This window comes from Trachypithecus francoisi, unplaced genomic scaffold (genome assembly GCF_009764315.1).
Source record: "Trachypithecus francoisi isolate TF-2019V2 unplaced genomic scaffold, Tfra_2.0 Lachesis_group0, whole genome shotgun sequence".
NCBI classification, from domain to species: Eukaryota; Metazoa; Chordata; class Mammalia; order Primates; family Cercopithecidae; genus Trachypithecus; species Trachypithecus francoisi.
The window spans coordinates 114,025,445-114,053,179 of record NW_022681453.1 but is presented as its reverse complement, the minus strand read 5'-3'; the positions used below and the strand labels follow the sequence as shown (position 1 = coordinate 114,053,179).

General features: G+C 38.6%; 1 protein-coding gene across 1 annotated transcript in view; it reads left to right on the top strand.

Moving 5' to 3' along the window:
* Nucleotides 1–27,735, top strand: part of WDR49 (WD repeat domain 49) — a 188,911-nt gene that overhangs the window by 36,978 nt on the left and 124,198 nt on the right. The window contains exons 6-7 of the mRNA XM_033211625.1: nucleotides 15,972–16,139; nucleotides 18,163–18,311. Of these exons, the coding sequence (XP_033067516.1) occupies nucleotides 15,972–16,139; nucleotides 18,163–18,311 (317 nt within the window). The remainder of the gene's footprint in view (nucleotides 1–15,971; nucleotides 16,140–18,162; nucleotides 18,312–27,735) is intronic.

Below are 27,735 nucleotides of genomic sequence, written 5' to 3'. Positions count from 1 at the left end.
CATTTGTCTCTTAAGTTATAGGACAAGGATTGTTCTCTAGGTCAATGCTGATTTGCTACTTATCATGTGTCCATCATAGCATTCTGATCTTTGATTCTCTCCTCTACTGACAAACGAACATGGGAATTTAGTTTAGTCTTAGCAGTGGAGATTCACATTTATGACCTAAGGAATCCAATTTCACAGTCTGGCGTCAAATCACTGCAAAGTAGGAATTGGCTACAGAGAAGTTTTACGTATATATAAAGAACTATGTATGTAATACAAATTAGATATATATATATACACATACATACATATATAGTTAAGAATCTTTGCTATCTTATTCATATTACATATTTCTCAGTTCTTTGAATAAAAAATTCATTATAATCAAGTAGATAATTTTTGGGACAACAACAGGAATACACACAAATACATTTACTTTAAACAGTTTATTTGAATTATGGACTTGAGTGTCAATCAATCGACAATTATTTATTGATCTTTTGTGTGTCTTAAAACGGTCTTTGGCATTTGAGACTATAGAAGAAAGATTAATTATAGACTCAACCCTCAGAAAACTTAATAACTGAAAGAAATAGAAACTAATACAAATCACCTTATTAGAACATTGTTCAGTGGTACTGAAAATTAACTACTAAACCTTATAAACAAGATTTTGACTCCTAGAGTAGTTCTTAAGCTGACAAGCCATAAGAAAAAGCCTTAAGGATTAGTGGTGGTACTTGAAGGATGGATGAGGGAGAGAAAAAGAGAACATGGGCAACATGAGCAAAAGTAGACAAGCAGGCACAATGATGACAGAAGGAGAGGTAGGCATGAATAGATCAGACACTGAATATTAGGGAAATAGAAACAAATAGGTCACATGGGAACATAAGGTTGGAAGATATGGGTCATGAAACATTGAAGGCTTTTGAGGAAACTTGGACAGACCCAATGCAGACAGCATTTAGGAAGTTTACTTGGTAGTTTGTTCAGCATGGATTGGAGGAGAAAGAAACTGCAATCAGACTGGCTAGTTAGAAGGTTTTTGATCATCAGAAAATGGAAATGATAAAGAAAGGACAGAAACAGGCAGCTCTCTGAAGCAACCGTCTTCAGGATTTGAGGTCTAAAAATGTGGAATGATAAACCATCTTAGGATGTCTTATAGAACCTTCCACTTCTAGCTAGGGAATTTTTTATTTGAAGATTACAGATCCCCACCTGGCCCAGTGCACAGACTCTTCACAGCTCAATCTTCTCCTCCTCCGGAGAATTCTTCATTCTGAGATACCCCAGGTTCTGCAACCAAAGACGAGTCTTTCTTTTAAAAAATGTTTTTGAAGTTTCTTTTGTTTGTTTGTTTGAGATGGACTCTCACTCACTGTGTCACCCAGGCTGGAGTTCAGTGGTCCGATCTTGGCTCACTGCAATCTCTGCCTCCCAGGTTCAGTGATTCTCCTGCCTCAGCCTCCCAAGTAGCTGGGATTACAGGCACGTGCCATTACGCCTGGTTAACTTTTATATTTTTAGTAGAGACGGGGTTTCACTGTGTTGACCAGGCTGGTCTCGAACTCCTGACCTCAAGTAATCCACCCATCTGGGCCTCCCAAAGTGCTGGGATTATAGGTGTCAGCCACCATGTCTGGCCTACCACAGAAGAGTCTTTCTTGCCAACGTTTTTCCTGAAACGTCCTTTATTTTTTGCCACTTCACCTTACATCAAACTCTTTATTTTGCCTCTTCCTCTGTCTAATTCAGATGGACTCTTCATTGCATTATTTGCAAGGTTCTCAATTTTGGCATTGCTCCTGAATTCTTCTTCAAAATCTTGCTTTGCATTGCTGCCCACCTCGTGAACCAAACCTACCAATTTCTGTACTCACGTTAGAATTTGGGTCCTGCCTCTTACCTTCCTAAGCCTAGAAGGACATTTGAATGCCCCACATGAAAATTACATTTACGTATAAATGGAAATTAAAACATCCTTCTTGGGGCAAGCACTATATTGTTCATTCACCTTAGTATCTACTATAACACATAATACAATGTTTTGTAAGATTTTCTCTTTATCGCTGATTTTAAGCCATTTGATTATGATGTACCTTAGTTTTTCTTGGAGTGTGTGTATATATGTGTATGTGTTTATACTGGTTAAAATGCATTAAAATGCTTGGATTTGTGGATCTGTAGTTTTCATTAAACTTGGAAATTTTTCTATTGTTATTTGTTCAAAATTTTCTTTCTTCTCTCTCTCTTTTTTCTCTAGGACTCCAATTATTTGCCTTTCCAGAATTCTGTCCCGTATTTTCTAGCTGCCTCATGGTCCTCTAACTCTAATCTTTGTTTCTCCAACTTTGGAGATTGCTAGGCTCTGTATGGTTTCCTGCTCTGTGTGCTGATAGTTTGGAAATTTCTTCCAAGAAAGTCAGAGCGATTGTAGGGCCCACTTCATTTGTTTCTCTTCCTTCAGGGTTCACAGTTCTACTTTGCCTACTGTCAAAATCTGAAAATATTGTTGCTAATATTTGTCCAGTTTTCCAGTTGTTTATGGTGAGAGATTAAATTCAGTCCTTGTTATGCCATCATGGCTGGAAGCAGAAATCCAGCACAATGCTTTTTAAATAGTGAATATACAATAAATATTTGTCTATCAGTTAGTCTTTTTCTTTTGTTGAGATGTTTCAGTCACCTTAACACCCTTTACCAGCTGCAAAGATAGGAACTTCTATGTGATATTCACCCAAAAAACATTTGCTAGGTAATTACTATGTAATAGGCACCATACTAAACACTAGCATATTTCAGCTGAATTCTGTTATCTAGATCCATCCCAAGAAACTTAACTTCTAGCATCCGACTAACTAAGAAGATTTTTAAATAATCTCTTCAAGGTTTGTTTATTATCATGTTCACTTTGAAGCACTCAAAACTAAGTAGCCAGTCAGTAACACTTAACAAAGTATCCTTCTGCACATGGTATTGTGTACTAGGAGCTCTGTGATAATTATTGTAGGGAACAATGGATAATTTATTTATCAAAGGATGCTGGAGTGAGTGTCTTGTTGAGATTGGTTAAGGGCAGAGAAGAACTGGAAGCTTATCTATTGGTGCTGAGAAACTGAGTTGTATTTTAATATTAGTGTATGCCAGAATGAACTATCTGAAGTCCCGTGAAAGCATTATATTAATTTTCCTCTTCCTTTTTTCTTTTTTAAAGAATTTCACTTGTGTCTCTAATTAATAATTCCTATTAGTTTCCTCTATGGGATTTTATGTTTTGATTTTGAGCAAGAAAAGCCATTTTGCAGTTTGACTTTGAAGGTCTTAGATAAATTATTGGGTGAATTTTCACAAGAAAAGAGAAATACCAAAAGAAATTATGGTTAATATTTGTAGAATTTCTTTCCTTCTTTCTTTCTTTCTTTCTTTCTTTCTTTCTTTCTTTCTTTCTTTCTTTCTTTCTTTCCTTCCTTCCTTCTTTCTTTCTTTCCTTCCTTCCTTCCTTCCTTCCTTCTTTCTTTCTTTCTTCCTTTCCTTTCCTTTCCTTTCCTTCCTTCCTTCCTTCCTTCCTTCCTTCCTTCCTTCCTTCCTTCCTTCCTTCCTTCTTTCTTTCTTTCTTCCTTTCCTTTCCTTTCCTTTCCTTTCCTTTCCTTTCCTTTCTTTCTTTCTTTCATGGAGAGCCAGGAGTGGTGGTCCATGCCTATAATCCTAGCATTTCAGGAGGCCAAGGTGGGTAGATTGTTTGAGCCTAGGAGTTTGAGACTGGCCTGACCAACAAGGCGAAACCCTGTCTCTATAAAAAACACAAAAATTAGCTGGGTGTGGTGGCATGGGCCTGTAGCCCTAGCTACCCAGGAGGCCAAGGCTAGAAGGATCACCCAGCCCAGGAGATTGAGGCTGCAGAGAGCCGTGATCACCACTATACTCCTCAGGTACCTCTGAAAGGTGAATATACTTCAGTCCTAACCAACGAAAGAATGCCTTTTCTTAGATTTAGCAATAGTGATTAGAAGCTTAAATATGACTTTTGGTTGTTGTTTGAAGCTCAGTTATTTCAATACGAGAAAAGAGAGGAAGACTGAAATGAAGAGGAAGGCAGAAGGAGGAAAGGCAGGATGGATTCAAATGTAATAGAGTGGGATTTGTAATTGTTTTGGATTCTGCTCCTTTGTCTGCAAGATTTGCTGTATCAGGAGCGAGCAACCAATGGCTGTTTAATTTGGGATTCTCTTTACCCCAGTAACATGATTCGATATTCTTAGAACTCTTCATGAAATAGTTCTGGTGATTTTTGTCTCAGTGTGAGGAGGGAATATACAGTTGAGGAAAGAAAGAAATCCTTGAGCAAATATGCTAATAGTTTTTATTGACGCTAAGGATAAAATAGCTGTAAAAATGAAATGTCACAGGAAAAACTCAGTTTCACGCATAAGAGTATTAGTATACTGCTTTAAGATAAGGTTCAAATTTCTTATTTAAAACTTTGAAGGAGTGAATGTTTTCATCTTCTCTGAGTGGTTCTGTGTCATATTTTAATGGAAAAATAATTACATTCTGAAATACTTGTAAAGTAATTATAGAGATTTTGTGTAATAGTGCTAAGATATAAATGTTTTGAATTTCAGAGAATTTTCCTTTTTAATAATTTTCTCCTCATATAGACAGTATCATTGGAAACCTTGGAAACCATAGTCTGGGAATGCAGATATTGAAAGAATGAGTCCATGCGCGTTGTCTCATGCCTGTAATCGCAGCATTTGGGCAGGCTGAGGTGGGCAGATCACCTGAGTTCAGGAGTTCGAGACCAGCCTGGCCAACACGGAGAAACCCTGTCTCTACTAAAAATACAAAAATTAGCCAGGTGTGATGGCGGGCGCCTGTAATCCCAGCTACTTGGGAGGCTGAGGCATGAGAATTGCTTGAACCTGGGAGGCAGAGGTTGCAGTGAGCCAAGATTGTACCATTGCCCATTGCACTCCAGCCTGGGTGACAGATCAAGACTCCATCTCTGGGGTGGCGGGGGTTGGGGAGGGAAGAAAGAAAGAATGAACATGAAATTGCCAGCAACAAAAGTCATTGATATTTTATTGCGTTGAAAATGTTTTCTCCCATTTGACCAGGGCTAGAAGAAGACACAAAACAGTTTGAACTGTTAACAAAATCACTAATTACTTTCTTTGCTTTTTTTTTTTTGAGACAGTCTTGCTCTGTCACCCAGGCTGCAGTGGCACAATCTCGGCTCACCACAACTTCCGTCTCCCAGGTTCAAGGGATGCTCTTGCCTCAGCCTCCCAAGTACCTGGGACTACAGGCACGTGCCACCATGCCTGGCTAACTTTTGTATTTTTAGTAGAGACGGGGTTTCATCATGTTAGCCAGGCTGGTCTCAAACTCCTGAACTCAGGTGATCCACCCACCTTGGCTTCCCAAAGTGCTGGGATTACAGGTGTGAGCCACCACACCCAGTTGCTAATTGCTACACTAATTAGTGGAACAAGTGCCAGAAAATTTAGAATACAGACTCCTCAGGGAGTCTTTATAATTGATAGGGGCTAAGTTGGCAGAGAAGCCAGATTTAATATCTTGCTTGTGTGTGGCTCTACTTCCCTGCATCTAAGTCAGTCTTCCAGACCCTACCGAGGTAGCTAGACCACACTGCCTTTCCTGCCAGTTCTGTCACTATGTTTAAAGCAGTTGAAATCCGCTGTGAGCAGTGACCCTGGTTTGAGGAAAGGGCTCTATGTCCTACAGCTTGTTCTGTAGCATGGTAGAAGAATACGATTCATTTGTATCATGGACATGGGCCTACTTGGCATTTTGAAAAGTAATTGAATTAATTGCATTATTATTTTAAAATATGGTAAGCAGTGCTGAATTCTTATTTTAAAGATAGAATAGATAGTTATATTTTATTTTTTAATTTAAATTTTTTTGTGGGTACAGAGTAGGTGTATATATTTATGTGGTACATGAGATATTTTGATATTGGCATAAAATGTGAAATAAGTACAACCTGGGCACTGGGGTATCCATCACTTCAAGCATTTATACTTTGAGTTACAAACAATCCAATTACACTCTTTGAGTTGTTTAAAAATATACAATTACGTTATTATTGATTACAGTCACCCTGTTGTGCTGTAAAACAATAGCCTTACTCTTTTTAAGTATATTTTTTTGTAACAATCCTCAACTCCCCACTAGGCCCCTACTACCATTCCCAGCTTCTGATAAGTATCCGCCCACTCTCTATGTTCATGAGTTCAATTGTTTTGATATTTAGATCCTACAAATAAGTGAGAACATGCAATGTTTGTCTTTTTGTGCCTGGCTTATTTTGCTTAACATAACAAGATTTCTTTGCAATTCAGTCTTGGTGGGTTTTATGTATGTAAGAATTTTTTCATTTCTTCTAGATTTTCCAACTTATTGGCATATAGTTTGCTCATAGTAGCCATTAACGATCTTTTGAATTTCTGCAGTATCAGTCGTAATGTCTCCTTTTCCATTTCTGATTATATTTATTTAGATATGCTCTCTTTTTTTCCTAAAGCTTTGTCACTTTTGTTTAACTTTTCCAAAAATAAACTTTTTGTTTCATTAATCTGTATTTTTTTCAATTTTATTTATTTCAGCTCTGATTTTTATTATTTCTTTTCTTCTATTAATTTTGGGTTTGTTTTATTCTTGCTTTTCCAGTTCTTTAAGACGCATCATTTGATTGTTCATTTGAAGTTTTTCCTTTTTGTTTTTTTTGATGAAGGCATTTTTAGCTATAACCTTTCCTCTTAGTACTGCTTTTACTGTATCCCATAGGTATGTAGTTTTTCTATTATCATTTGTTTCCAGTAATTTTTCAATTTCCTTCTTAATTTCTTCACTGATTCACTGGTCATTCAAGAGACTATTGTTTAATTTCTATGTATTTGTATAGTTTCCAGAATTACTCTTGTTCTTAGTTTCTAGTTTTATTCATTGTGGTCAGAGAAAACACTCAATATTATTTCAATTTTCTGAATGCCTTACGATATTTTTTGATACCTAACATATGGTATGTCTTTGAGAATGATTCATGTGCTGAGGAAAAGAATGTGTATTCTGCAGCTCTTGGATGGAATATTGTGTAAATATCTATTGGATCCATTTGGTCCATAGTGTAGATTAAGTGTGATGTTTGTTGATTTTCTTTCCAGAAGTTCTGTCCAGTGCTGAAAGTGGGGTGTTGAGGTCTCCAGATATTATTGTATCGAGGTCTATCTCTCTCTTCAGCTCTAATAATATTTGCCTTATATATCAAAGTGCTCCTATGGTGGGTGCATTTATATTTAAAGTTTTTTGTATCCTCTTGCTGAATTGACCCCTTTATCATTACATGGTGATGTTCTTTGTATCTTCTTACAGTTTTTATCTTGAAATCCATTTTGTGTGATAAAAGTATAGTGACTCCTACTCTTTTTTGGTTTTCATTGACATGGAATATCTTTCATCCCTTTTATCCTCCATGTTTCAGTCTATGTGTGCCTTTATAAGTGAAGTGTGTTTCTTGAAGATCACATATCAATGCATGTTGTTTTTTTGCCTATTCAGACAGTCTGTGTCTTTGATTAAAGAGTTTAATCCATTTACATTCAATATTATTAATGGTGAGTAAAAACTTACTCCTGCCATTTTGTGATTTGTTATCTGGTTTTCTCTTCCTTCTCTCTTTCCTCCTTATGTTCCTCTAATGAAGGTGGTTGTCTCTGGTGATGATTTAGTTTCTTGCTTTTCTTTGTATATTCATATGTTTTTTGGTTTGAGGTTACCATGAGACTTGCAAATACTGTCGTATAACCCATTATTTTAAGCTGAGAACAACACTATTTGCATAAAGAAACACAAAGAAAACTAATCAAAACTCTACACTTTAACTTCGTCCCTCTGCTTTTTATCTTTTTGTTGTTTCTATTTATATCTTATTGTACTATGCCTTGAAAAGTCATAGTTATTAGTATTGATTGGTTCATCATTTAGTCTTTCTATTTCAGATAAGAGTAGTTTACACAGCACAGTTACAGTGTTAGGATATTCTGTGGTTTTCTGTGCTCTTACTATCACCAGTGAGTTTTGTACCTTCAGGTGACTATTCATTGCCCATGAATGTCCTTTTCTTTCTGATTAAAGTATTCTTAGCATTTCAGACCTCAGACCTCATCTGGGAAAATTCTCTGGATTACCAGAGACTCTTGTTCGCTCCCTTACTTTCTCCCAAACATACAAAGTCTCTCTCTCTCTCTGTTCTGAGCCACCTAAAGCTGGGGGTAGAGTGACACAAGCACCCCAGTGGCCACCACTACTGTGACTGTGCTGGGTCAGACCTGAAGCCAGCACAGTGCTAGGTCTCACTCAAGACCTGCTTTAACCACTCCCTGGCTACTGCCTGTGTTCACTCAAGGCCCTGGGGCTCTGCAATAAGCCAATGCCAAATCCTGCCAGGCCTGTGTCTTTGCCTTTAGGGCAGCAAGGTCCCCCAGCCTCTGAGTGGGTCCCAAAATGCCATCTGCAAGTCAGGGACTAGAGTCAAAAACTTTAGAAGTCTACCTGGTGTTCTCTTATTGCAGCTGAGCTGGCACTCAAACAATAAGATGCAGTTCTTCCCACTCGTTACTCCTTTTTCCAAAGGCAGAGAAGCCTCACCCTGTAGCCACTGCTCCCCCAGGCCAAGAAGAGTACTTCCAGACTACTGTTGATGTTCTCTAATGGCCCACTGTTTCTTAAGTCAGCTTGTCTGAATGCTGCCTGACCTGGGGCTTACCCTTCAGGGCAGTGGACTCCTCTCTGGACAAGGGCAGGTCAGAAATTCCATCCAAGAGTCAAGTCTTGGAATTGGGGACGCTAAGAGCCTGCTTGGGTGCTCTACACCCCCGTGGCCATGCTGGTTCCTAAGGTGCAGGACAAAGTTCCCTTTACTTTTCCCTCTGCTTTTCTCAAGCAGGAGGAGTTTTTCCCCATAGCCTCCACAGCTAGTAATATGCAGAGTCTCATCTGAAGCCAGCAAGTCTCAGAGGCTCATCCAAAGCCCTTGATATAATACTTGGATATTGCATCAGGGCATGAGGGCTCTTCAGTTAGCAGGTGATGAATGCTGCCAGGAATGGCTCCTTTCCTTCAAGGTAGTGGGTTCCCTTCTGGCCCAGGTTGTATAGAAGTGTCATCCAGGAATGAGGGCCTGGGATGGGGGGCCTTACAACTCTGACCATGTCCTCTCCTGCTATGGCTGAGCTGGTATCCTAGATGCAAGGCAAAGCCCTCCCCACTCTTCCCTCTCCTCTCCTCAAGTGAAAGGAAGCCACCTGTTTTGGAGCCGTGAGCTCTGCAGCCTAGGGTTAAGAGAGGGTGATGCTAGCCCTCCCTTGGCTGCCCCAGCTGGTGTCTCAGTATGTCATGCCCCCTCAGTCCATTGTCTCTGGGCCTAGTTCCTCACAAGGACTCACCTATGAGTTGCAGTCTTCATAGCCTAGAGCTTTATGGCATTTCAAGTTTATTTGGAGACAAAGAGTTCTGTAGCCCTCAGTGGTGAGGTTTACTGGCGCTCAAGGTCAGACCCTTGGGCTGGACGATTCCCCTCTGCTAAGGTTCCCTCTGTGGGTGGGCATCAGTTGAGTTTGGTCCAGGTTTCCTTTCTGCTCTACCAGGACAGCACAGAGTTTAATGCCACACAATTGCTGTGCTCTTTCTCCCCCAGTTCCCAGAGAAGCTCTCAGCACCACGCAGCTGCTGCTAGGGGTGGGGAAGGGTGGTGTTGGTGATTCAGGACTGTTTTTTTTTCTATCTCTTCAGTGCTTCTTTCAATGATATGAAGTGAAAACCAGGTACAATGAGGGCTCACCTAATTTTTGTTTTGTATAAAAGTGTTTTTTCTGTGTAGATTGTTAACTTGTTGTCCTTGCCCGGGTAGAGGGGAGAATTGGTGGAGCCTTCTTTCCTACCCTGCCACAATGTCTATCAGTTGGCAAATGTTATAGAGTGCCATGTTTTATCTTACTCTAAGTGCACTTAATAGCATTACTTTCTTAGTTTTTAGGTATCACCTTTCATTTTCAAATCACTTTCCCACATTAACTAATTGCTGTTACACAGGGTCATTGTGACAGCACACGTGAGGACAAAGATCGATGGCAGGGTTCCTTAATATCCTTTTTTATGACTGTGTGGCAAGAGAATTAAAGAGTTGAAAGTCAGCATATTAATGGACAAATATAATTAAGTTTTTTTTCTCTATGATGTTATATAAAAGTAATTTTAAAATATTTTCCTCTACCAATTCCAAAACTTACTGAGAATATTAACAAGAATCATTTATTTTACCAGCTTATCCTATTCTTTAGCTTGATATTTTTAAAACTTTTCCATCATAACCTATCATTTCCTTACCTCAATTCAAGAAATGAGAAAAACATTTTTATTTATCAGATAGTTTGATTTTAAGGAAATGGCTTTTCTCTCACCTTTTACTCAGGCGTTCTCAAGAACTCTGGCATTCTACAATTTAATCACAAACAAGTTGTATACTGGTTTAGACATTAAGTGTGAATTGTTGAGCCTCCAATATGTAACACTTCAGGCCCATAAATGTCGTTTTGTAACCTGGAGATTTAAATCATAAAGCAATACTTCGGATGCCAGAGCAGCATACACTTCCTTCTATGTCTTTCTTTATAACCTGAAAACTAAAGATGATAGTTGGATGAAATGGGGAAACACATGACGAAGAAATTTTCTGGATAGGAATATTTTATTATGATTGTATTGTAATTATATTATGGGATTTCCACGCACTTGAAGACATAATTGTAGTATTATGTTGTATAATTTAGGTCTTATAATATTGTTTTACTGAGTGTCAGGTTATAATAACCCTTTTTTGTAAACAAAGAGAATATTTTCAGTGAGGCTGCTTCCTGAATGAGAATCATTGCCATCAGATTTTATACTATTGGAACTTCTAGTACAATAGTAGTAGTAGTGCAGCAGGTAATCATGGGACTTTATGTCCCTGAAATTAATTGCTCTCTAATAAAGGATTCTCCTTTATAGGAATGAATTACTTCCCAGATCCTTGCCTTTCTTTCTCTTCCTCCCTTATTTCTTTTTTCTTCCCTCCCTCCCTTTTTTCCTCCCTCCCTCTCTCTTTTCCTCCCTCCCTCCCTTTTTTCCTTTCTTCCTTCCTTTTATTAAGAAGAAAGGAGGGAAAATGATGAGAGAGACCAAGGAAGACAGGAATCCCCCTTGGGGATCAGAGTGAAGCGATCAGGGAAGGGAAGACTCAAGACAAATTAGGGGCTTGGTATGGTATTGAGGGTATGGGAACAGAAAGGTAGTTGGTAATAGGAAGAACCTCAGATCTGGACCTGTGATACACATCGCAGTGAGGCTTAGTAGAAAAGTTGGAGGCGATAGCACAGGAAAGGAGAATTGACAGCCAAACAGGACTGGGTTCAATCTCTTCTCCACCTCCAATTAGCTTTGTGCCCTTAAGCAAGTTGGCTTTCAGATTGCTATCTTCTCATTAGGAAACTTGGAATAATTTACCCACTAAAGATTATTATAGGGTGGGAGCACCCAGAGTGGTACTTGTACATGGGAGCGATTCAAAAAATAATGTAATAATTATTTAAAGTAGTCATAGGTCAAAGAGAAATTCCATATGGGGGATAAGCAATAAACGTACTGTTGGGGCTCTGAAAATGATACCCAAAAATGAAAACCTCAGAAGCAGCCTCAGGAGCAAAGTCACTCTCTGACCTTCTCCTGCCTGTCTGTCTCTCCTGCTCGTAGGTCATAGCCAGGTCATAGAAGCTAGAACTCCTTCTATGAGGAGCCAGGTCATAGAAGCTAGAACTCCTTTTCCCCAGAGGTAGCCGTAAAGTCTAAAAATATTATTCTAACATTCCCCTACTTTTAGTGTAACAACTGACCATAAAGAAATGGAATGACATCCCTCATTCTAGAGTGGTCCTACCCCATACCCAGGAGAAAGGAATGCCATATACAGAAGTCAAGAAGAATTGAACAGACAAAACTTGCTGGGTTTTCCACCCAGTCTATTTCCATTAACGCATATTCCTTTTTCCCAATCACATTTCTACATGGCTCTCCCTGCGTCATAGAAGCTAAGTATAAAAATGGACAGTGTCTTGTATATCTTTGGGTCTTCATTCTGAAGGTTCCTGTGTCATGTAAATCTATGATCAAATGAATTTTTTGTGCTTTTCTCTTGTTAACCTGTCTTTGGTTATAGGGGTATTGGCCATGACATTTATCATGAGGAGGAAAGGGATCACTGTCCTCTCTACCCTTATAACACCATCCAGGTAAATTCTAGGCAGAGTGGAGAAACAGACCATTTTGGCCTTTGGCAGCATTTTTGTGTTTCATGACACACTTCCCAGTGAGTTATTCTGTGAGCCAGCTCTGTAAGCCAGCTCTACTCTGGTCCCCTTTCTGAATGTCTCCTTTGTATCCTGTTCTCTCTTTATTTTCCTCTTAGAAATTATGTTCTGCTATTAGCAGTATGCCAGTATCAAGGGCCAGTTACACTCATTTACATTAAAGAAGTAGAAGCTTAAAAGAGGAGCCTAAAGTGGGTATTGACTAACACAAAGGACGTACATCATTAGTAATAGAAATTTTAAGAACCACTTGAGGAAGCAGGTGAAGAATAATTTCTCACTCCAAAATTACCTGTGGCTGGAGGTTTATCACCTAAGTTCCTCAGAACTATTATGGTTGGGCTTTATGAGTATAGTGAGGAGGTTCTCAAGATCATGATATTTTATATAAAATTTTGTGTGCATGTATACCTTTCTGACGGAGAGGGTCTACAGTTTTCATAAGATTCCCAAAGGGATGTTCGACCTCCCAAATTTTAAGAACTATGGATTAATATACTCTCTAGAGTATAAAATAATGGCAACACTTGCATTCTAGTGCTTTGCTACTTTGTGTGGTTCTCAGAGAGCATCAGGAGCAACACCTGGGGATATGAGAAATGCAGAATCTCAGGTTTACATTGAATGAGAATCTGCATTTTCACATGGTGATTTGTGTGCATGTTGAAATTTGAGAAGCCGCGTTCCCATAGTCAAGAGATCAGGCCCTGTATTCTGAATTCGTACTCTGGCTCTGCCAAATACTAGTGTCCTAAGCTTCAATTTATAATATTGCACGTCATAACACCAAACTTAAGAGTTAATGTCAGAACTTCAGACCTGAGTTTGACAATTACTTGCTGACTTTGGCAAATCATTGAAACTGTGTGGATGAATCTCTATTTCTTTACCTATGAGATATGGAAGTAGATTAGCTCTTTTTCAGCTCTCAATTCTGGAGTTTACCTTTTGTTTCCCACACAGGTGATTTGTAATGGCCTCTCATCTATTGAAATGCTTTTTGTCAACATTCACCAAATGTCTCTTAAACGCTGAAAGGCACACTGATTTCTTTCTTCTTTGAAATTCTATTATACATTTTGTATCATTCAATTTATCACTTTATGATGTGCTAAAATTGTCTCTAATTATTTGATTTACATGTTTTTTCTTCCAAGTTTGGGGCCATATAATTGAAGTCCAGGCTACGTCTAGTCTATTTCTTTCCTTGTTATCTTTATCATAGCACAGAACACATTGTAGATGCCCAATACATCTTTGAGGATTGAATGCCATGTTTTGAGAGACGATATCTGTAAATGACACATTGAATAGTCTCAACTTCATTAATTTAGTTATAAATTGGTTGTGTTAAGCCATTTATTTCCTAAGGAGATAGCTATGAAATTTTCTAAATCAAGCTGTTTACATATCAATATGAGCTCTTGAATGAATAAATCCTAGTTACATTTAGAAACAGCCCAGTTGAATAGGTAAGAGGAAAAGGAATGCACTGAGCTATTTTCCTGCTTCTCAGAACTTTCTTGCCTTTAGTAATTGGAAATGTATAAATACCTATGTGTGTGTGTGTACATATATATATATGCACATACACATATTACATATATATGCGTGTATATATACTCTATATGTATATGTATACACACATACACACACAGAGCAAATTAAGTTATTATACAAAAATAGTAAAACTGGATACTGTTTTTAACTCTTTAATAAGGGATGCTCTTTTTATGAAGCAGAAATTTATTCTCATAGTTCTGGAGGCTGGGAGTCAAAGATTAAGGCACCGTCAGATTTGCTGTCTGGTGGGGACCTACTTTCTGCTTCCTAGACAGTGCCTTCCACCTATGCCCTCACATAGTAGAAGGAGCAGACAAGCTTCCTTGGACCTCCTTTATAAGGGCATTTGGCCCATTCTTGAAGGTTCTACTCTCCTGACCTAATTATCTTTCAAAATTTCCACCTCCTTGTATCATCATCTTGTGGGTGAAGGTTTCAACATATGAATTAGGTGGTTGTGGGGTGGGGAGAAGGCCAGAAATACAAGCATTCAGACCATAGCAGTGCCCATTAAGAATTGTGAAGGGTCTAAACTTTTATGTTATTTTCTAGTTACCTATTAACAAGTTTGCTTACCATTTCCAGCATAACGAGCAATACAAATATTGTGATGCTTACTTGCAGAAAGAAATGTTAAAAATCTCACAATGACAGAAGACATAAGACTTCCATGTCAGAGAGAAAAAAAGACTATGATTCTCAAGAGAGCAACAGCATAAATATTATCACATTTATTTCAGTTCCCCTGGCCATCAAGTCCACAGAGGCAATGCAGATGGGCCCAGACAAATCCCTGCACAGGCACTGTATTCCATTACAGTAAAGGAACCCCAAACCTAAGGAATCTGAATCTTTTATGTTGGACAGAAGGCATGCCTAACTTTTGCTCCAGAGGAAGACATTATCTTTATTATTCTGGGCAAAGGGAGACGCTATCTTTACATTCTATGGCTGTTTGCTATGCAAACAAAAACTCTTTGAAAAGATAATCCACAACAAAGGGCAGTGAGTTCTTAGCTTCACAAGAAGTGCAGAAATGCTAGCAATCCATCGAGAATTGACTCCCCAGAATACGTTACCCCTGATTCTACATAATAAATTGATCACAAATATTTCTGAGCCACTCTACTAAAACAAACTTCCCTTAAGCTTTATCAAGCAACAGCATCCCTCTTTGTGTGGGGCAGGAATTTGATCTTGAGGTCAGATAAGAAATCCTCCAACTGTGGGACACAAATAATTGAGCACAATGCCAAAGAGAACTTCTGCCTAACCACAGAGGGCATGGTGGTTTCAAGTTGATCAAAGAGCAGCTATGGCTATTCATTGGCCTTCTGGAGCCTGTGGGTGTGAGAGTAATGGCAAGGTTCTCCTGACAAAAGGTAGTAGGATCTTTATCCTTGCTTGGAAAGTGTGAATTTGCTCCACAATGTCTGGCACTGGCTCATCAGGAATGCAGAAGAGCCACTTTGACCTGAACCTGTAGCTTTGTTTGTGAATCTTGGCAAGGAGTTGAGTCCTGGCCATTTCACTCTCCAACAGTTTAGATCAGTCAAAATTTAAATAAACCATTGTTTAGGCATGAGCTGGACCTTTGGGGAGCAGCAGATGGTTGATAAGCTCCTGCTTGTCCCAGACCCAGGAGGAAGAACATAGGAATTTGGCCAATTACTCATCTTGCAACTTCAGAACCCCATATGATTATTGTGATTAACATTGTTTCATGCCATGTGTTCCAATTTTTAAAACTTCAAGGTATCTCTAGATTGGGGGCAAAGTCAGAATGTAGAATTTCCTGTAACTTCTCAATGGAATTATTTTGTGGGAGGTGGAAGAAGGGGTTTGTGAGGTGTTTTTTAATTGTCAGTTTGTATCATCATACTTTGAGTTTAATTTTTAACTTTACATGTTAAAACAGTTCCATTTTACTAATATCTTGTGAAGAATCAACTAAAGATTGTTTTTCTCTTTTTAATTTTTTATTAGTTACTTACAATGCATCTTTAGATGCTATCATTTCCAGTACAACCAGCAATACAAATAGTGTGGTGCTAGCTTGGAGAGAGAAATCAAAAAAGCATCTTAATATGACATCCTTCAACATTGCCCAGGGCATTCATGCTTTTGATTATCACTCTCGGCTCAATTTAATTGGTAGGTAAAATAAATCTTGATAACTATGAGGGCCTCATAAATAGTCTGGGGTGCATTTGTATGCATGGAGCCTTCTCCACCTTGTTGTTTTATTGCTAGAGAGACCATCTTGAGCAGCTCACATTTTATTGCCTGAGAGTGTCTGATAATGATGCATTATGATGGGCAATGTATATGAACTACATTGGGGTAAAAATATGAGAAAGTGCCCAATGCTTTAATGAGTCTTTTTTATTACAATTGGTGAAGGGTGCAAAATGATATAGAGAAGGAAGACAGTTTGTGCAGCATCTACCATGCTGCCATCTTCCTAACACCACTAAATGCTCCACCCAAACAAATGCATTTTTTCATTGCTACTACTACAGCTACCACTACCAGTGCATGCACACACACACACACACACACCATACACAAGGGAACTGCAAAATGTAGACTGTTTTTCAATTACCTTTCAGAATACAATCTCTAATGATTTTTGAAAATGTTCAGATTATCCTAGGTTTGTTTAGTAGGGGGGAGTTCTTTCGATGTAAAAAAAAGTATATTTTAGCTGAGGAAGTATAAAGTTTCTCAAGCATTAACTATTTAAATTAAAAATTTAGATATTCTGAAAGCTTATAGTTTGATATACATATATGATATTAGTTCAAACATAAAAATGAAGTATAGATGTATTATTGAAAAATTAATATGGTAGTTACAGAGCATACACATGGTCTACAGAATGGGTCATATTAACTCACATTCAATAGTTGTCATTCATACAAAGAGTATTAATATTAGCTAAGGAGCTGTGTCCATAAAATTCCCAAAATAATACCTGACAATCGCAGTAACAGATACCTTGAATATGAATTCATGAATATGCCAACATCAAATCTTCAAGGAGTACTGTAGATTTATTAGAGAAGGATAGAGGAGTTGGTGACTCATTTTGGCAAGGACTCAAATAGCAACTATTTAATATATTGATTGGTTAATCATTTCAGTCTCTATATAATAATAATTACTTTGTACCTGCTATAGTGCTGGAAAAAATAAGGGTGATTAAGTTCAGCTCCACAACTGGCCCTAAACTAGGAAGCAACAAAGAGTATTGTGTTGTATTGAATAGATACATTTCCTGCTCTTGAAGAACTCCCTAAATATAACTGATTGATGTACAAAAATTAATTCCATTAATAAAGCAGGTCAAAAGTATATTTGTGCTGCTTGTTTGCTTGCACGTACAGTCGTGCATTGCTTAGTGATGGGGATAGAAAGGCATCATTAGGTGATTTTCCATTGTGTGAACATCACAGAGTGTACTTACACAAAGAGATGGTGTAGCCTACTACACAGCTAAGCTATACGCTATAGCCTATTGCTCCTAGGCTACAAACTTTTATAGCATGTGACTTATTAAACACTGTAGACAATTGTAACACAATGGTATTTATGTATCTAAACATATAAAAGGTACAGTAAAAATACCATATTATAGTCTCATGGGACCATATTCGTATATGCTGTACGTTGTTGACTGAAATGTTATGAAATGCATGACTGTACTTGATTATTTGATAATATGTCTTTTTATACTTTTTAACTAATTTGTGAACTTTCAACATTGTTTTCTTTCTTTCTTACTCCTGGGATACCTTTAACACTGCCTACATTTCTAGGTGAAGCTGGCTGGAGAGGGGAAATATCAGGATTAGAAAGAAGGATTCTGTCCCCTCCTGGTTGGGCTGTTGGTTGGTTTCTAAATGGGACTATATGTTTTCTTTCACCTCATGCGTAAACTTTTCCCCTTGAGGAATTTTTTTCTTCCCTACTCCCTCCATTTCAACTATTTCTGTTGACAGAACTCATGCCCTATTAGCCTGGACTAGTTAGACAACGGCAAAACAGGGTGCATTAGTCAACCTACAGTTGACATTTATCAAGCTACAGTTACATGGTAAACTCATTTCACAAAGAAAATGCTGTGGGCTATTTATGCTATTAAAAACTTTTTTTTCTTTCTAATTCTGATTAGCAACTGCTGGCATTAACAATAAAGTTTGCCTTTGGAATCCCTATGTTGTCTCTAAACCAGTGGGTGTCCTTTGGGGCCACTCAGCCAGTGTAATAGCCATCCAATTCTTTGTGGAAAGAAAACAACTTTTCAGCTTCTCCAAGGATAAAGTAAGTAACATTGTTCTTTTAATTAATTTAGTTTTGCTTCCCTGGTTCCTACCCAAATCAATTCTGGGATCTGAATTTCTCTGAGAGATTGTGTCAGTTTTTAAAATAGACTGGCTAGCTACTTATGTTTTTGGAAATCTATATTTGGAAAAGGTGTTGGCTGATGGTTACTTAACAGTAGTCCTAGACAACTGGGCAAAGTATTTCATTAAATTTTTTCAAATCATATACTCAGGGATTTAATCTTTATTGGACTCTCAATATGTCACACCTTGACAGCTTCCAATGTTCTCACAAATTCAATAGAAAAAACAGAAAATGAAATGTTGCTTTGATAAGATAGTGGCCAGGCATAGTCAATTAGATATTATTGCTTTGGTATTGAAGAGACTCAGTTAATTAGAAATTGAAGTTAATCTGAAGAATATCAAGCACATTAAGAACCTTTTAATTAAATGTATCGGTTCATCTCTGTTTTATGATATTGATGGGATATTTTAAATATGGTGGAAAAAAATATGGCACTGGAGTCATAGAGTCCAGGTTGAATCCTGACAACACTATTTATCACTTATATCCACTTAGGCAAATTTCTCCTCTGAGTCTTTACTTTTGTTCCTTGGTAAAATTTCACTCTTACTTAATGCCCAACTTAAAGATCCAGTTAACATGATAGATTTCAAGATAGTTGGTTATGAAGAGAAGGGTGCATATAAAGTGTTTTGATGATAGTCTTTGAGATTCTTTGAGTGAATATAAATTTTTGGTGTATTCAAAAATATATGCAAATATAATTTACATAGAAATTCATTTTCAACTCCTTAGCCACACCCCATAAATTCTACCAAAAATTCTACCAAAATTAACCACCATAAATTCTACCAAACTTACTTATTTTACTGTATTACCTAGTATGTAAACCTTTTCTTGAACTTCAACAATCAACTGCCAATTCCTGTTGATTTTATCATCAAAATATGTTGATCAGTTTCACCTCTACATCTCAGCTGCTACTGCTATAATGCAAAATTTTATCTTCTTTTCCCCAAAATACTGCAAAGATTTTCTAACATATCTCTTTATTTTCAGACTGATCTGACTCTAATCTGCCCTCCATTCTGCTAATTTGCAAGTAGCTTGCAGAACAATTTTTCAGTCTTTCATCTCTGCCGTCTATGTAAATATGAACTCCAAAATTCTTAAACTTTTATACAAAGCTCCCCCATCTACTAGTCCCGCTTCACTTCCCACTTTTCTCTTTCAAAGTCATTTAATGCTCCAGTCGTATTAAATTATTATCTTTTCTCACCATGCAGTTTCATGGCTTTGCAATGTGCTCTTCCTTCTGCTTTCAATTCCCTGTCTTCTATTAATTGGCAGACGCCTATTTATCCTCCACATTTTAGACTTTTTGAAGTCTCTTATGCAGACATAGGTGTTTCTTTCTGTGTGCTCCTGTTGCATTTGTGTGTCTCTCATTACAGCATGTATCATGCTGTACTGATATTGTTAGTTTGCTTTCTTGAGATGCATTGATACTGAAAATGTAAAATAGGGATGGAGCAAGATTATGGAATAGAAAGCCCCACCAAAGGTACCCCCCTTAGAATTTAACAACAATCTCCACATACACAAAAACACCTTCATAAGAACCAAAAAAATTAGGCGAGCACTCACAGTGCCTGGTTTTAACAAAGAATCACCGAAGAGGGTGGGAAATACAGTCTCAAATTACCAATGCCACCCCTTCCCTTTTCCCACCACAGTGTCTGTGTGACATGAACCACAAGGACTGCAACTCCTAGGTGAGTTGTAGTGCCTGAGAAGGGCTAAAAGTCAGTAGACTTGGGGGAAGGGCGGGGGTACATGACTTACTGAGATACCAGCCAGGGAAGCTAAAGGAGTGCTTGTATCACCACTCCCCCAACCCCAGGCAGCACAATTCACAGCTTCAAAAGAGACCCCTTCTTTTCACTTGAGTAGAGGAAAGTAATTCGTAAAGAGGACTTTTGTCTTGCATCTTGGACACCAGCACAGCCACAATAAGATAGGTCTCTGGTTAGAATTTTGAGGTGCCCCCTTCCAGGCCCTAGCTCCCAGATAACATTTCTAGACATATCCTGGGCCAGAAGGGAACCCGCTACCTTAAGGAAAGGACCTAGTCCTGGAAGGACCCATCACTTGTTAACTAAAGAGTCCTTGAGCTCTAAATAACCACAACATGGATACCCAAATAGTACACCATGGAACTTGGATGAGACTGAGATGTGTTGACTTCAGGTAAGACATGGAATATTACTATCTGTGGTGGCTACAGTGAGCCACTTCTATTTGAGAAAAGCAGAAGTAAAGTAAAGGTGACTTTTGTCTGGCACCTTAGGTACCAGATCAATCATAGCGAGATAGAGCACCAAGCAGGTCCATGATTCTAGCATCGGCCCTTGGACAGCCCTGAGCCATAGGGGAGCCCACTGCCCTGAAGGGTGAGTCTCAGGTTTGGCAGCCTTCACCACGAGCTGACTGAAGAGCCCTTAAGCCTTAAGTGAACAATGGCAGTAGCGTAGCAGTTCTCCCCATGGGACAGTGGTGGTGATGGTCATGAAGTAAGGCTCCTCTGCCTGTGAAAATGGGAGGGAAGAGTGGAAAGAACTTAATTTTGTGGTTTGAGTGCCAGTTCAGCCATAGTAAAATAGAACACCAAGTAGATTTCTTAGGTTTTTGACTATAGCCCTGGTTCCTGGACAGCATCTCTGGACCTGCCTGGAACCTGAGGGAACTAACTGCCCTGAAGGGAAGGACACAAGGCTGTCTGCTTAACCACCTGCTGATCATAGAGCCCCAAAGCCTTGAGAAAACATAGGTGGTAGCCAGGTAGTGGTTACAGCAGGACTTTGGCAAGACCCAGTGCTGTGCTGGCTTCATATCTGACCCAGCACAGTCTCAGTGGTGATGGCCATATAAGTGCCTGTATCACTCCACCCTCAACCCAAAGTGGCTCAGAATAGAAAGAGAGAGGGAGAGACTCTATTTGTTTGGTAGAAAGTAAGGTGAGAGAACAAAAGCCTGTCTAGTAATCTGGACACTTCTGGATTTTATGCAAGATTCCAAACTGGACCTTTATGAGTCTGCAAGAACTATAGCATTACTGGGCTTGGGGTGCTCCCTAATGAAGATACAGATATATCACAACACTCAAGTCCTTTCAATATCTGGAAAGTCTCTCAAAAAAGAATGGTGTATTAGCCCATTTTCACATTGCTACAAAGAACTACCCGAGACCAGGTAATTTATAAAGAAAAGAAGTTTAATTGATTCATGTTTCCACATGGCTGGGGAGCCCTCAGGAAACTTACGATCATGGTGGAAGGTGAAGGGGAAGCAAGCCACATCTTCCATGGCAGCAGGAGAAAAAGAATGGGGTGGGGGAACCACCATGCACTTTTAAACAATAAGATCTCATGAGAACTCACTTACATCATGAGAACAGCATGAGGAAACTACCCTAATGATCCAATCACCTCCCTACCTTGACACATGGGGATTATAATTTGAGATGAGATTTGGGTGGGGACACAGAGCCAAATCACATCATTCCACCCTGGCTCTTCCCAAACCTTATGTCCTTCTCACATTTCTTTTTTCTTTTCTTTTCTTTTTTTTTTTTCGGTGGGGGTGATGGAGTCTTGCTCTGTCACCAGGCTGGAGTGCAGTGATGTGATCTCGACTCACTGCAAACTCTGCCTCCCAGCTTCAAGAAATTTTCCTACCTCAGTCTGCAGAGTAGCTGGGACTACATGGCACCTGCCACCATGCCCAGCTAATTTTTTGTATTTTTAGTAAAGACGGGGTTCACCATGTTAGCCAAGATGGTCTCAATCTCCTGACCTTGTGATCTGCCCACCTCACCTCCCAAAGTGCTGGGATTACAGGTGTGAGCCACTGTCCCCAGCCCAACCTTCTCACATTTCAAAACACAATCATGCCTTTCCAATGGTCCCCCAAAGTCTTAACTCATTCCAATATTAACCCAAAAGCCTAAGTCCAAAGTCTCATCTGAGACAAGGCAAGTCCTTTCTGCCTATGAACCTGCAAAAGCTAAAGCAATTTAGCAACTTCCAAGATACAATGTGGATACAGGCATTGAGTAAATGTTACCATTCCAACAGGGAGAAATGGGCCACAACAAAGGGGCTACAGGCCCCATGCAAGTCCAAAACCCAACAGGACAGTCACTGAACCTTAAAGTTCCAAAATTTCCTTTTACTCCATGTCTCACATCCAGGACATGCTAAAGCAAGGGGTGGGCTCCCTGACCTTGGGCAGATTTGCTTCTGTGGCTCTGCAGGGTACAGTCCTTGTGGCTGTTTTACAAGCTGGTGTTGAGTGTGTGTGGTTTTTTCAGGTTCATGACGCACCTGAAAGGGTACATTCATCCTTCTGGGGTCTAGAGGATGGTGACCCTCTTCTCACAGCTCTACTAGTCAGTGCCCCAAGGGGACTGTCTGTGGGAGCTCCAACCCCACATTTCTCCTCTGAACTGCCTTAGTGGAGGTTTTTCATGAGGGCTCCCTGCAGCCGACTTTTGCCTGGACATCCAGGCATTTTTGTTCATCCTCTGAAATCAGTGCAGTGGCTCCCAAAGCTCAATTCTTGTCTTCTGTACGCCAAAGGCTCAACACCATGTGGAAGCTGCCAATGCTTGGAGCTTGCACCCTTTGAAGTCGCAGCCCTAGCTGTACCTTGGCCCCTTTTAGCCAAGGCTAGAGCTAGAGCAGCTGGGATGCAGGGTACCATTCCTTGAGGCTACACAGAGGCAGCAGGACCCTGGGCCAGGTCCATGAAACCATTTTTCCCTCCTAGGCCTTTGGGCCTGTGACGAAGATCTCTGAAAAGCCCTGAAGACATTTTCCCCATTGTCTTGGCTATTAGCATTTGGCTCCTTGTTATTTATGTAAATTTCTGCAGCCAGCTTGAATTTTTCCCTAAAAAATGGATTTTGCTTTTCTACCACATGATTAGGTTGCGAATTTTCCAAACTTTTATGCTCTGCTTCCCTTTAAACATAATTTCCAACTTCAGACCATCTCTTTGGGAGTGAATATGACTGTGTGCTTTCAGAAAAAGCCAGGTCATATCTTGAATGCTTTACTGTTTTGAAATGTCTTCTGCCAGACACTCTAAATCATCTCTCTGAAGTTCAAAGTTCTACAGATCTCTAGAGCAAGGGCAAAATGCCACCAGTCTCTTTGGTAAAGAATAGGAAGAGTGACCTTTGCTCCAGTTCCCAATAAGGTCCTCATCTCCATCTGAGACCACCTCAGCATGAACTTCATTGTCCATATCACTATCAGCATTTTGGTCAAAACAATTTGACAAGTCTCTAAGAAGTCCCAAATGTTTCCACATCTTCCTGTCTTCTTCTGAGCCCTTCAAACTTTTCCAACCTTTGCCCGTTATCCAGTTCCTATATTGCTTCCACACTTCCAGGTATCTTTATAGCAGCACCCCACTATCTCAGTGCCAATTTTCTGTATTAGTTTGTTATCACATTGCTACAAGGAATGTGAGATTGGGTAACTTATAAAGAAAAGAGGTTTCATTGGCTCACAGTTGCCCATGGCTGGGGAGACTTCAGGAAACTAAAATCATGGAAGAAGGTGAAGGGGAAGCAAGGCACATCTTACATGGTAGCAGGAGAGGCAGAATGAGAGATGGGACCACTGCACACTTTTAAACCATCAGATCTTGTGACAACTCCCTCACTATCATGAGAACAGCATGGGGGAACCTCTCCCATGATCCAGTCATCTACAACTAGGTCCTTCCCTCAGCACATGGGGATTACAATTTGAGATGAGATTTGGGTAGGAACACAGAGCCAACTTTATCAGATAGCTACAAATAAGCCAAGACAGTGAAGACTACAATAAATACTTAACTCTTCAATGTCCAGACATCAAAGAACAGCTACTAACATCGACACCATCCAGGAAAACATGAAAATAAGGCATAATAACACATCCTGGAGAGATAGAGATATGTGACCATTCAGATGGAGAATTCAAAATAGCTGTGTTGAGGAAACTCAAAGATATTCAAGATAACACAGAGAAGGAATTAAAAATTCTATCAGATAAATTTAACAAAGAGATTGACATTATTTAAAAAATCAAGCAGGAATTCTAAAGTTGAAAAATGGAATTGACAAACTGAAGAATGTGGCAGTCTCTTAATAGCAGAATCAATCAAGCAGAAGAAGGAATTAGTGAGCTTGAAGACAGGATATTTAGAAATGCAGTCAGAGGAGACAAAAGGAAAAAGAATAAAAATGAGTGGAGCACACCTACAGGATCTAGAAAATAGTCTCAACAAGGCAAATCTAAGAGTTATTGGACTTAAAGAGGAGGTTGAGAGAGAAACAAGGTAGAAAGTTTATTCGAAGGGATAAAAAAAGAGAACTTCCTAAACCTAGCAAAACATATCAGTGTCCAAATACAAGAAGGTTATAGAACACCAAACTGATTTAACCCAAAGAAGACTAATGCGAGGCATTTAATAATCAAACTCCCAAAGGTCAAGGATAAAGAAATAATCCTAAGAGCAGCAAGGGAAAAGAAACAAATAACATAAAATGGAGTTTCAATATGTCTGGCAGCAAAATTTTCAGGGGAAATCTTACAGGCCAGGAGAATAGCATGACATATTTAAAGTTCTGAAGGAAAATAACATATCTGGCAAAAATATCCTTCAAACATGAAGAAGAAATAAAGAGCTTCCCAGACAAACAAAAGCTGAAGGATTTCATCAATACCAGACCTGTCCTACAAGAAGTGCTAGGGGGAGTTCTTCAATCTGGAAGAAAGGAATGTTAATGAGCAATAAGAAATCATCTGGCCGGGAGCAGCTGCTCACGCTTGTAATCCCAGCACTTTGGGAGACCGACATGGGCGGATCGCGAGGTCAAAAGATAGAGACCATCCTGGACAACATGATGAAAACTTCTCTACTAAAAATACAAAAATTGCCTGGGCATGGTGGTGTGCACCTATAGTCCCAGCTACTCGGGAGGCTGAGGCAGAAGAATCGCTTGAACCCTTGAACCCAGGAGGTGGAGGTTTCAGTGAGCTGAGATGGTGCTACTGCACTCCAGCCTAGCGACAAAGTGAGACTCTATCTAAAAAAAAAAAAAAAAAAAAACGAAAAGAAAAGAAAAAGAAAAAAGAAATTATCTAACAGTACAAAAGTCAGTGGTAATAGTAAGTACCCAAAAAACCACAGAATATAACCCTGTAACTGTGCTGTGTAAACTATTCTTATCTGAAGTAGAAAGATTAAATGATGAACTAATCAATAACTTTTAAGGCATAGACAGTACAATAAGATATAAATAGAAACAACGGAAAGTTAAAAAGTGGGAGGATGAAGTTAAGGTATAGAGTCTTTATTAGTTTTCTTTTTCCTTGTTGGTTTGTTTAGGCAAACAGTGTTAAGTTGCTGTCAGTTTAAAATAATAGATTATAAGATAGTATTTTCAAGCCTCATGGTAACCTCTAACCAAAAATCATACAATGAATATGCAAAAAAATACAAAGCAAGAAACGAAATCATATGACCAGTGACAGTCACCTTTACTGTAAGGAAGACAGGAAGGAAAGAAAGAAGGAAGAGAAGACCATAAGACAAGCAAACAACACAATGACAATAGTAAGTCCTTATTTATCAATAATACCATTGAATGTAAATGGACTAAACTGTCCAATCAAAGGACATAGCAGAGTGATTAGATAAAAAAAAGCAAGACCCAATTATCTATTGCCTACAAGAAACACACTTTACCTATAAAGACACACATTGACTGAAAATAAAGGAAGGAAAAATGATATTGCATGCCAATGGAATACAAAGAAGAGCAGGAGTTGCTATATTCATATCAGACAAAATAGATTTCAGGCCAAACCTATAAGGGACAAAGAAATCATTATATAATGATAAATTAGTTCAGCAAGAGAATATAACAATTGTAAATATATGTGTACCCAAGACGGGAGCACCCAGATATATAAAGCAAATTTTATTAGAGTTAAATAGAGAGATAGACCACAATACAACAATAGCTGGAGACATCAACACCCATTTTTCAGCATTGAGAAGATGTGAAAATCAACAAAGAAACATCAGACTTTACACTATAGAAGAAATGGGCCTAATAGATATTTATAGAACATTTCATCCAACTGCTATAGAATACAAAATCTTTTTCTGACTACATGAATCATTCTCAAAGATAGACCATATGTTAGGTCACGAAACAAATCTTGAAACATTCAAAAAATTTAAATAATATCAAGCATCTTCTCTAATCACAAGGGACTAAAACTAGAAATCAATAACGAGTAATTTTGAAAACTGTACAAATACATGGAAATTAAACAATGTTCTCCTGAATTACCAGTGTGTCAATAAAGAAACTAAGAAGGAAATTGAAAAATTACTTGAAACAAATGATTATGGAAACATGGCATACCAAAACCTGTGGGATACAGTGAGAGGAGTACTAAAAGAGGCGTTTATAGCTATCATCAAAAAAGAGAAAAATCTTCAAATAAACAACCTAATGGTGCCGCTTAAAGAATTCAAAAAACGAGAACAAACCAAACCCCAAATCTGTAGAAGAAAAAATAACGATCAGAGCAGCAACAAATGAAGTCGATATGAAGAAAGAATACAAAGATCAATGAAATAAAAAATTGGTTTTGGAAAAGATAAACAAAATTGACAAATCTTTAGCCAGACTAACTAAGAAAAAAAAGAGAGAAAACCCAAATAAAATAAATAAAAGTACAGATGAAAAAGTGTATATTATTACTGACATCACTGACATTCAAATGATTATTAATGGTTACTACGAGCCACTATATGTTAATAACTTGACAAATCTGGAAGAAATGGATAAATTCCTAGACGTATACAAACTACCAAGATTAAACCCTAAAAATTTTCAAAACCTGAACAGACCAATAACAAGTAATGAGACTGAAGCCATAGAAAAAAGCCTCTCAACAACGAAAAGCCCAGGACCTAAGGTCTTCGAAGCTGAATTTTACCAAACATTAAAAGAAGAACTAGTACCAATCCTATTCCACAAAATAAGGGAGGAAGGAATACTTCCAAACTCATTCTACAAAGCCATTATTACCCTGATACCAAAATCAGACACAGACACATCAAAAAAGAAAACTATAGGTCGATAGCCCTCATGAACATTGATGCAAAAATCCTCAACAAAATACTATCAATCAATATTTAACAACATGTTTAAAAGATCATTCATTATGGCCAAGTGGGATTTATCCCAGGAATGCAAGAATGGTTCAACATTTGCCAATCAATCAATTTGATACATGATGTCAATGGAATGAAGGAC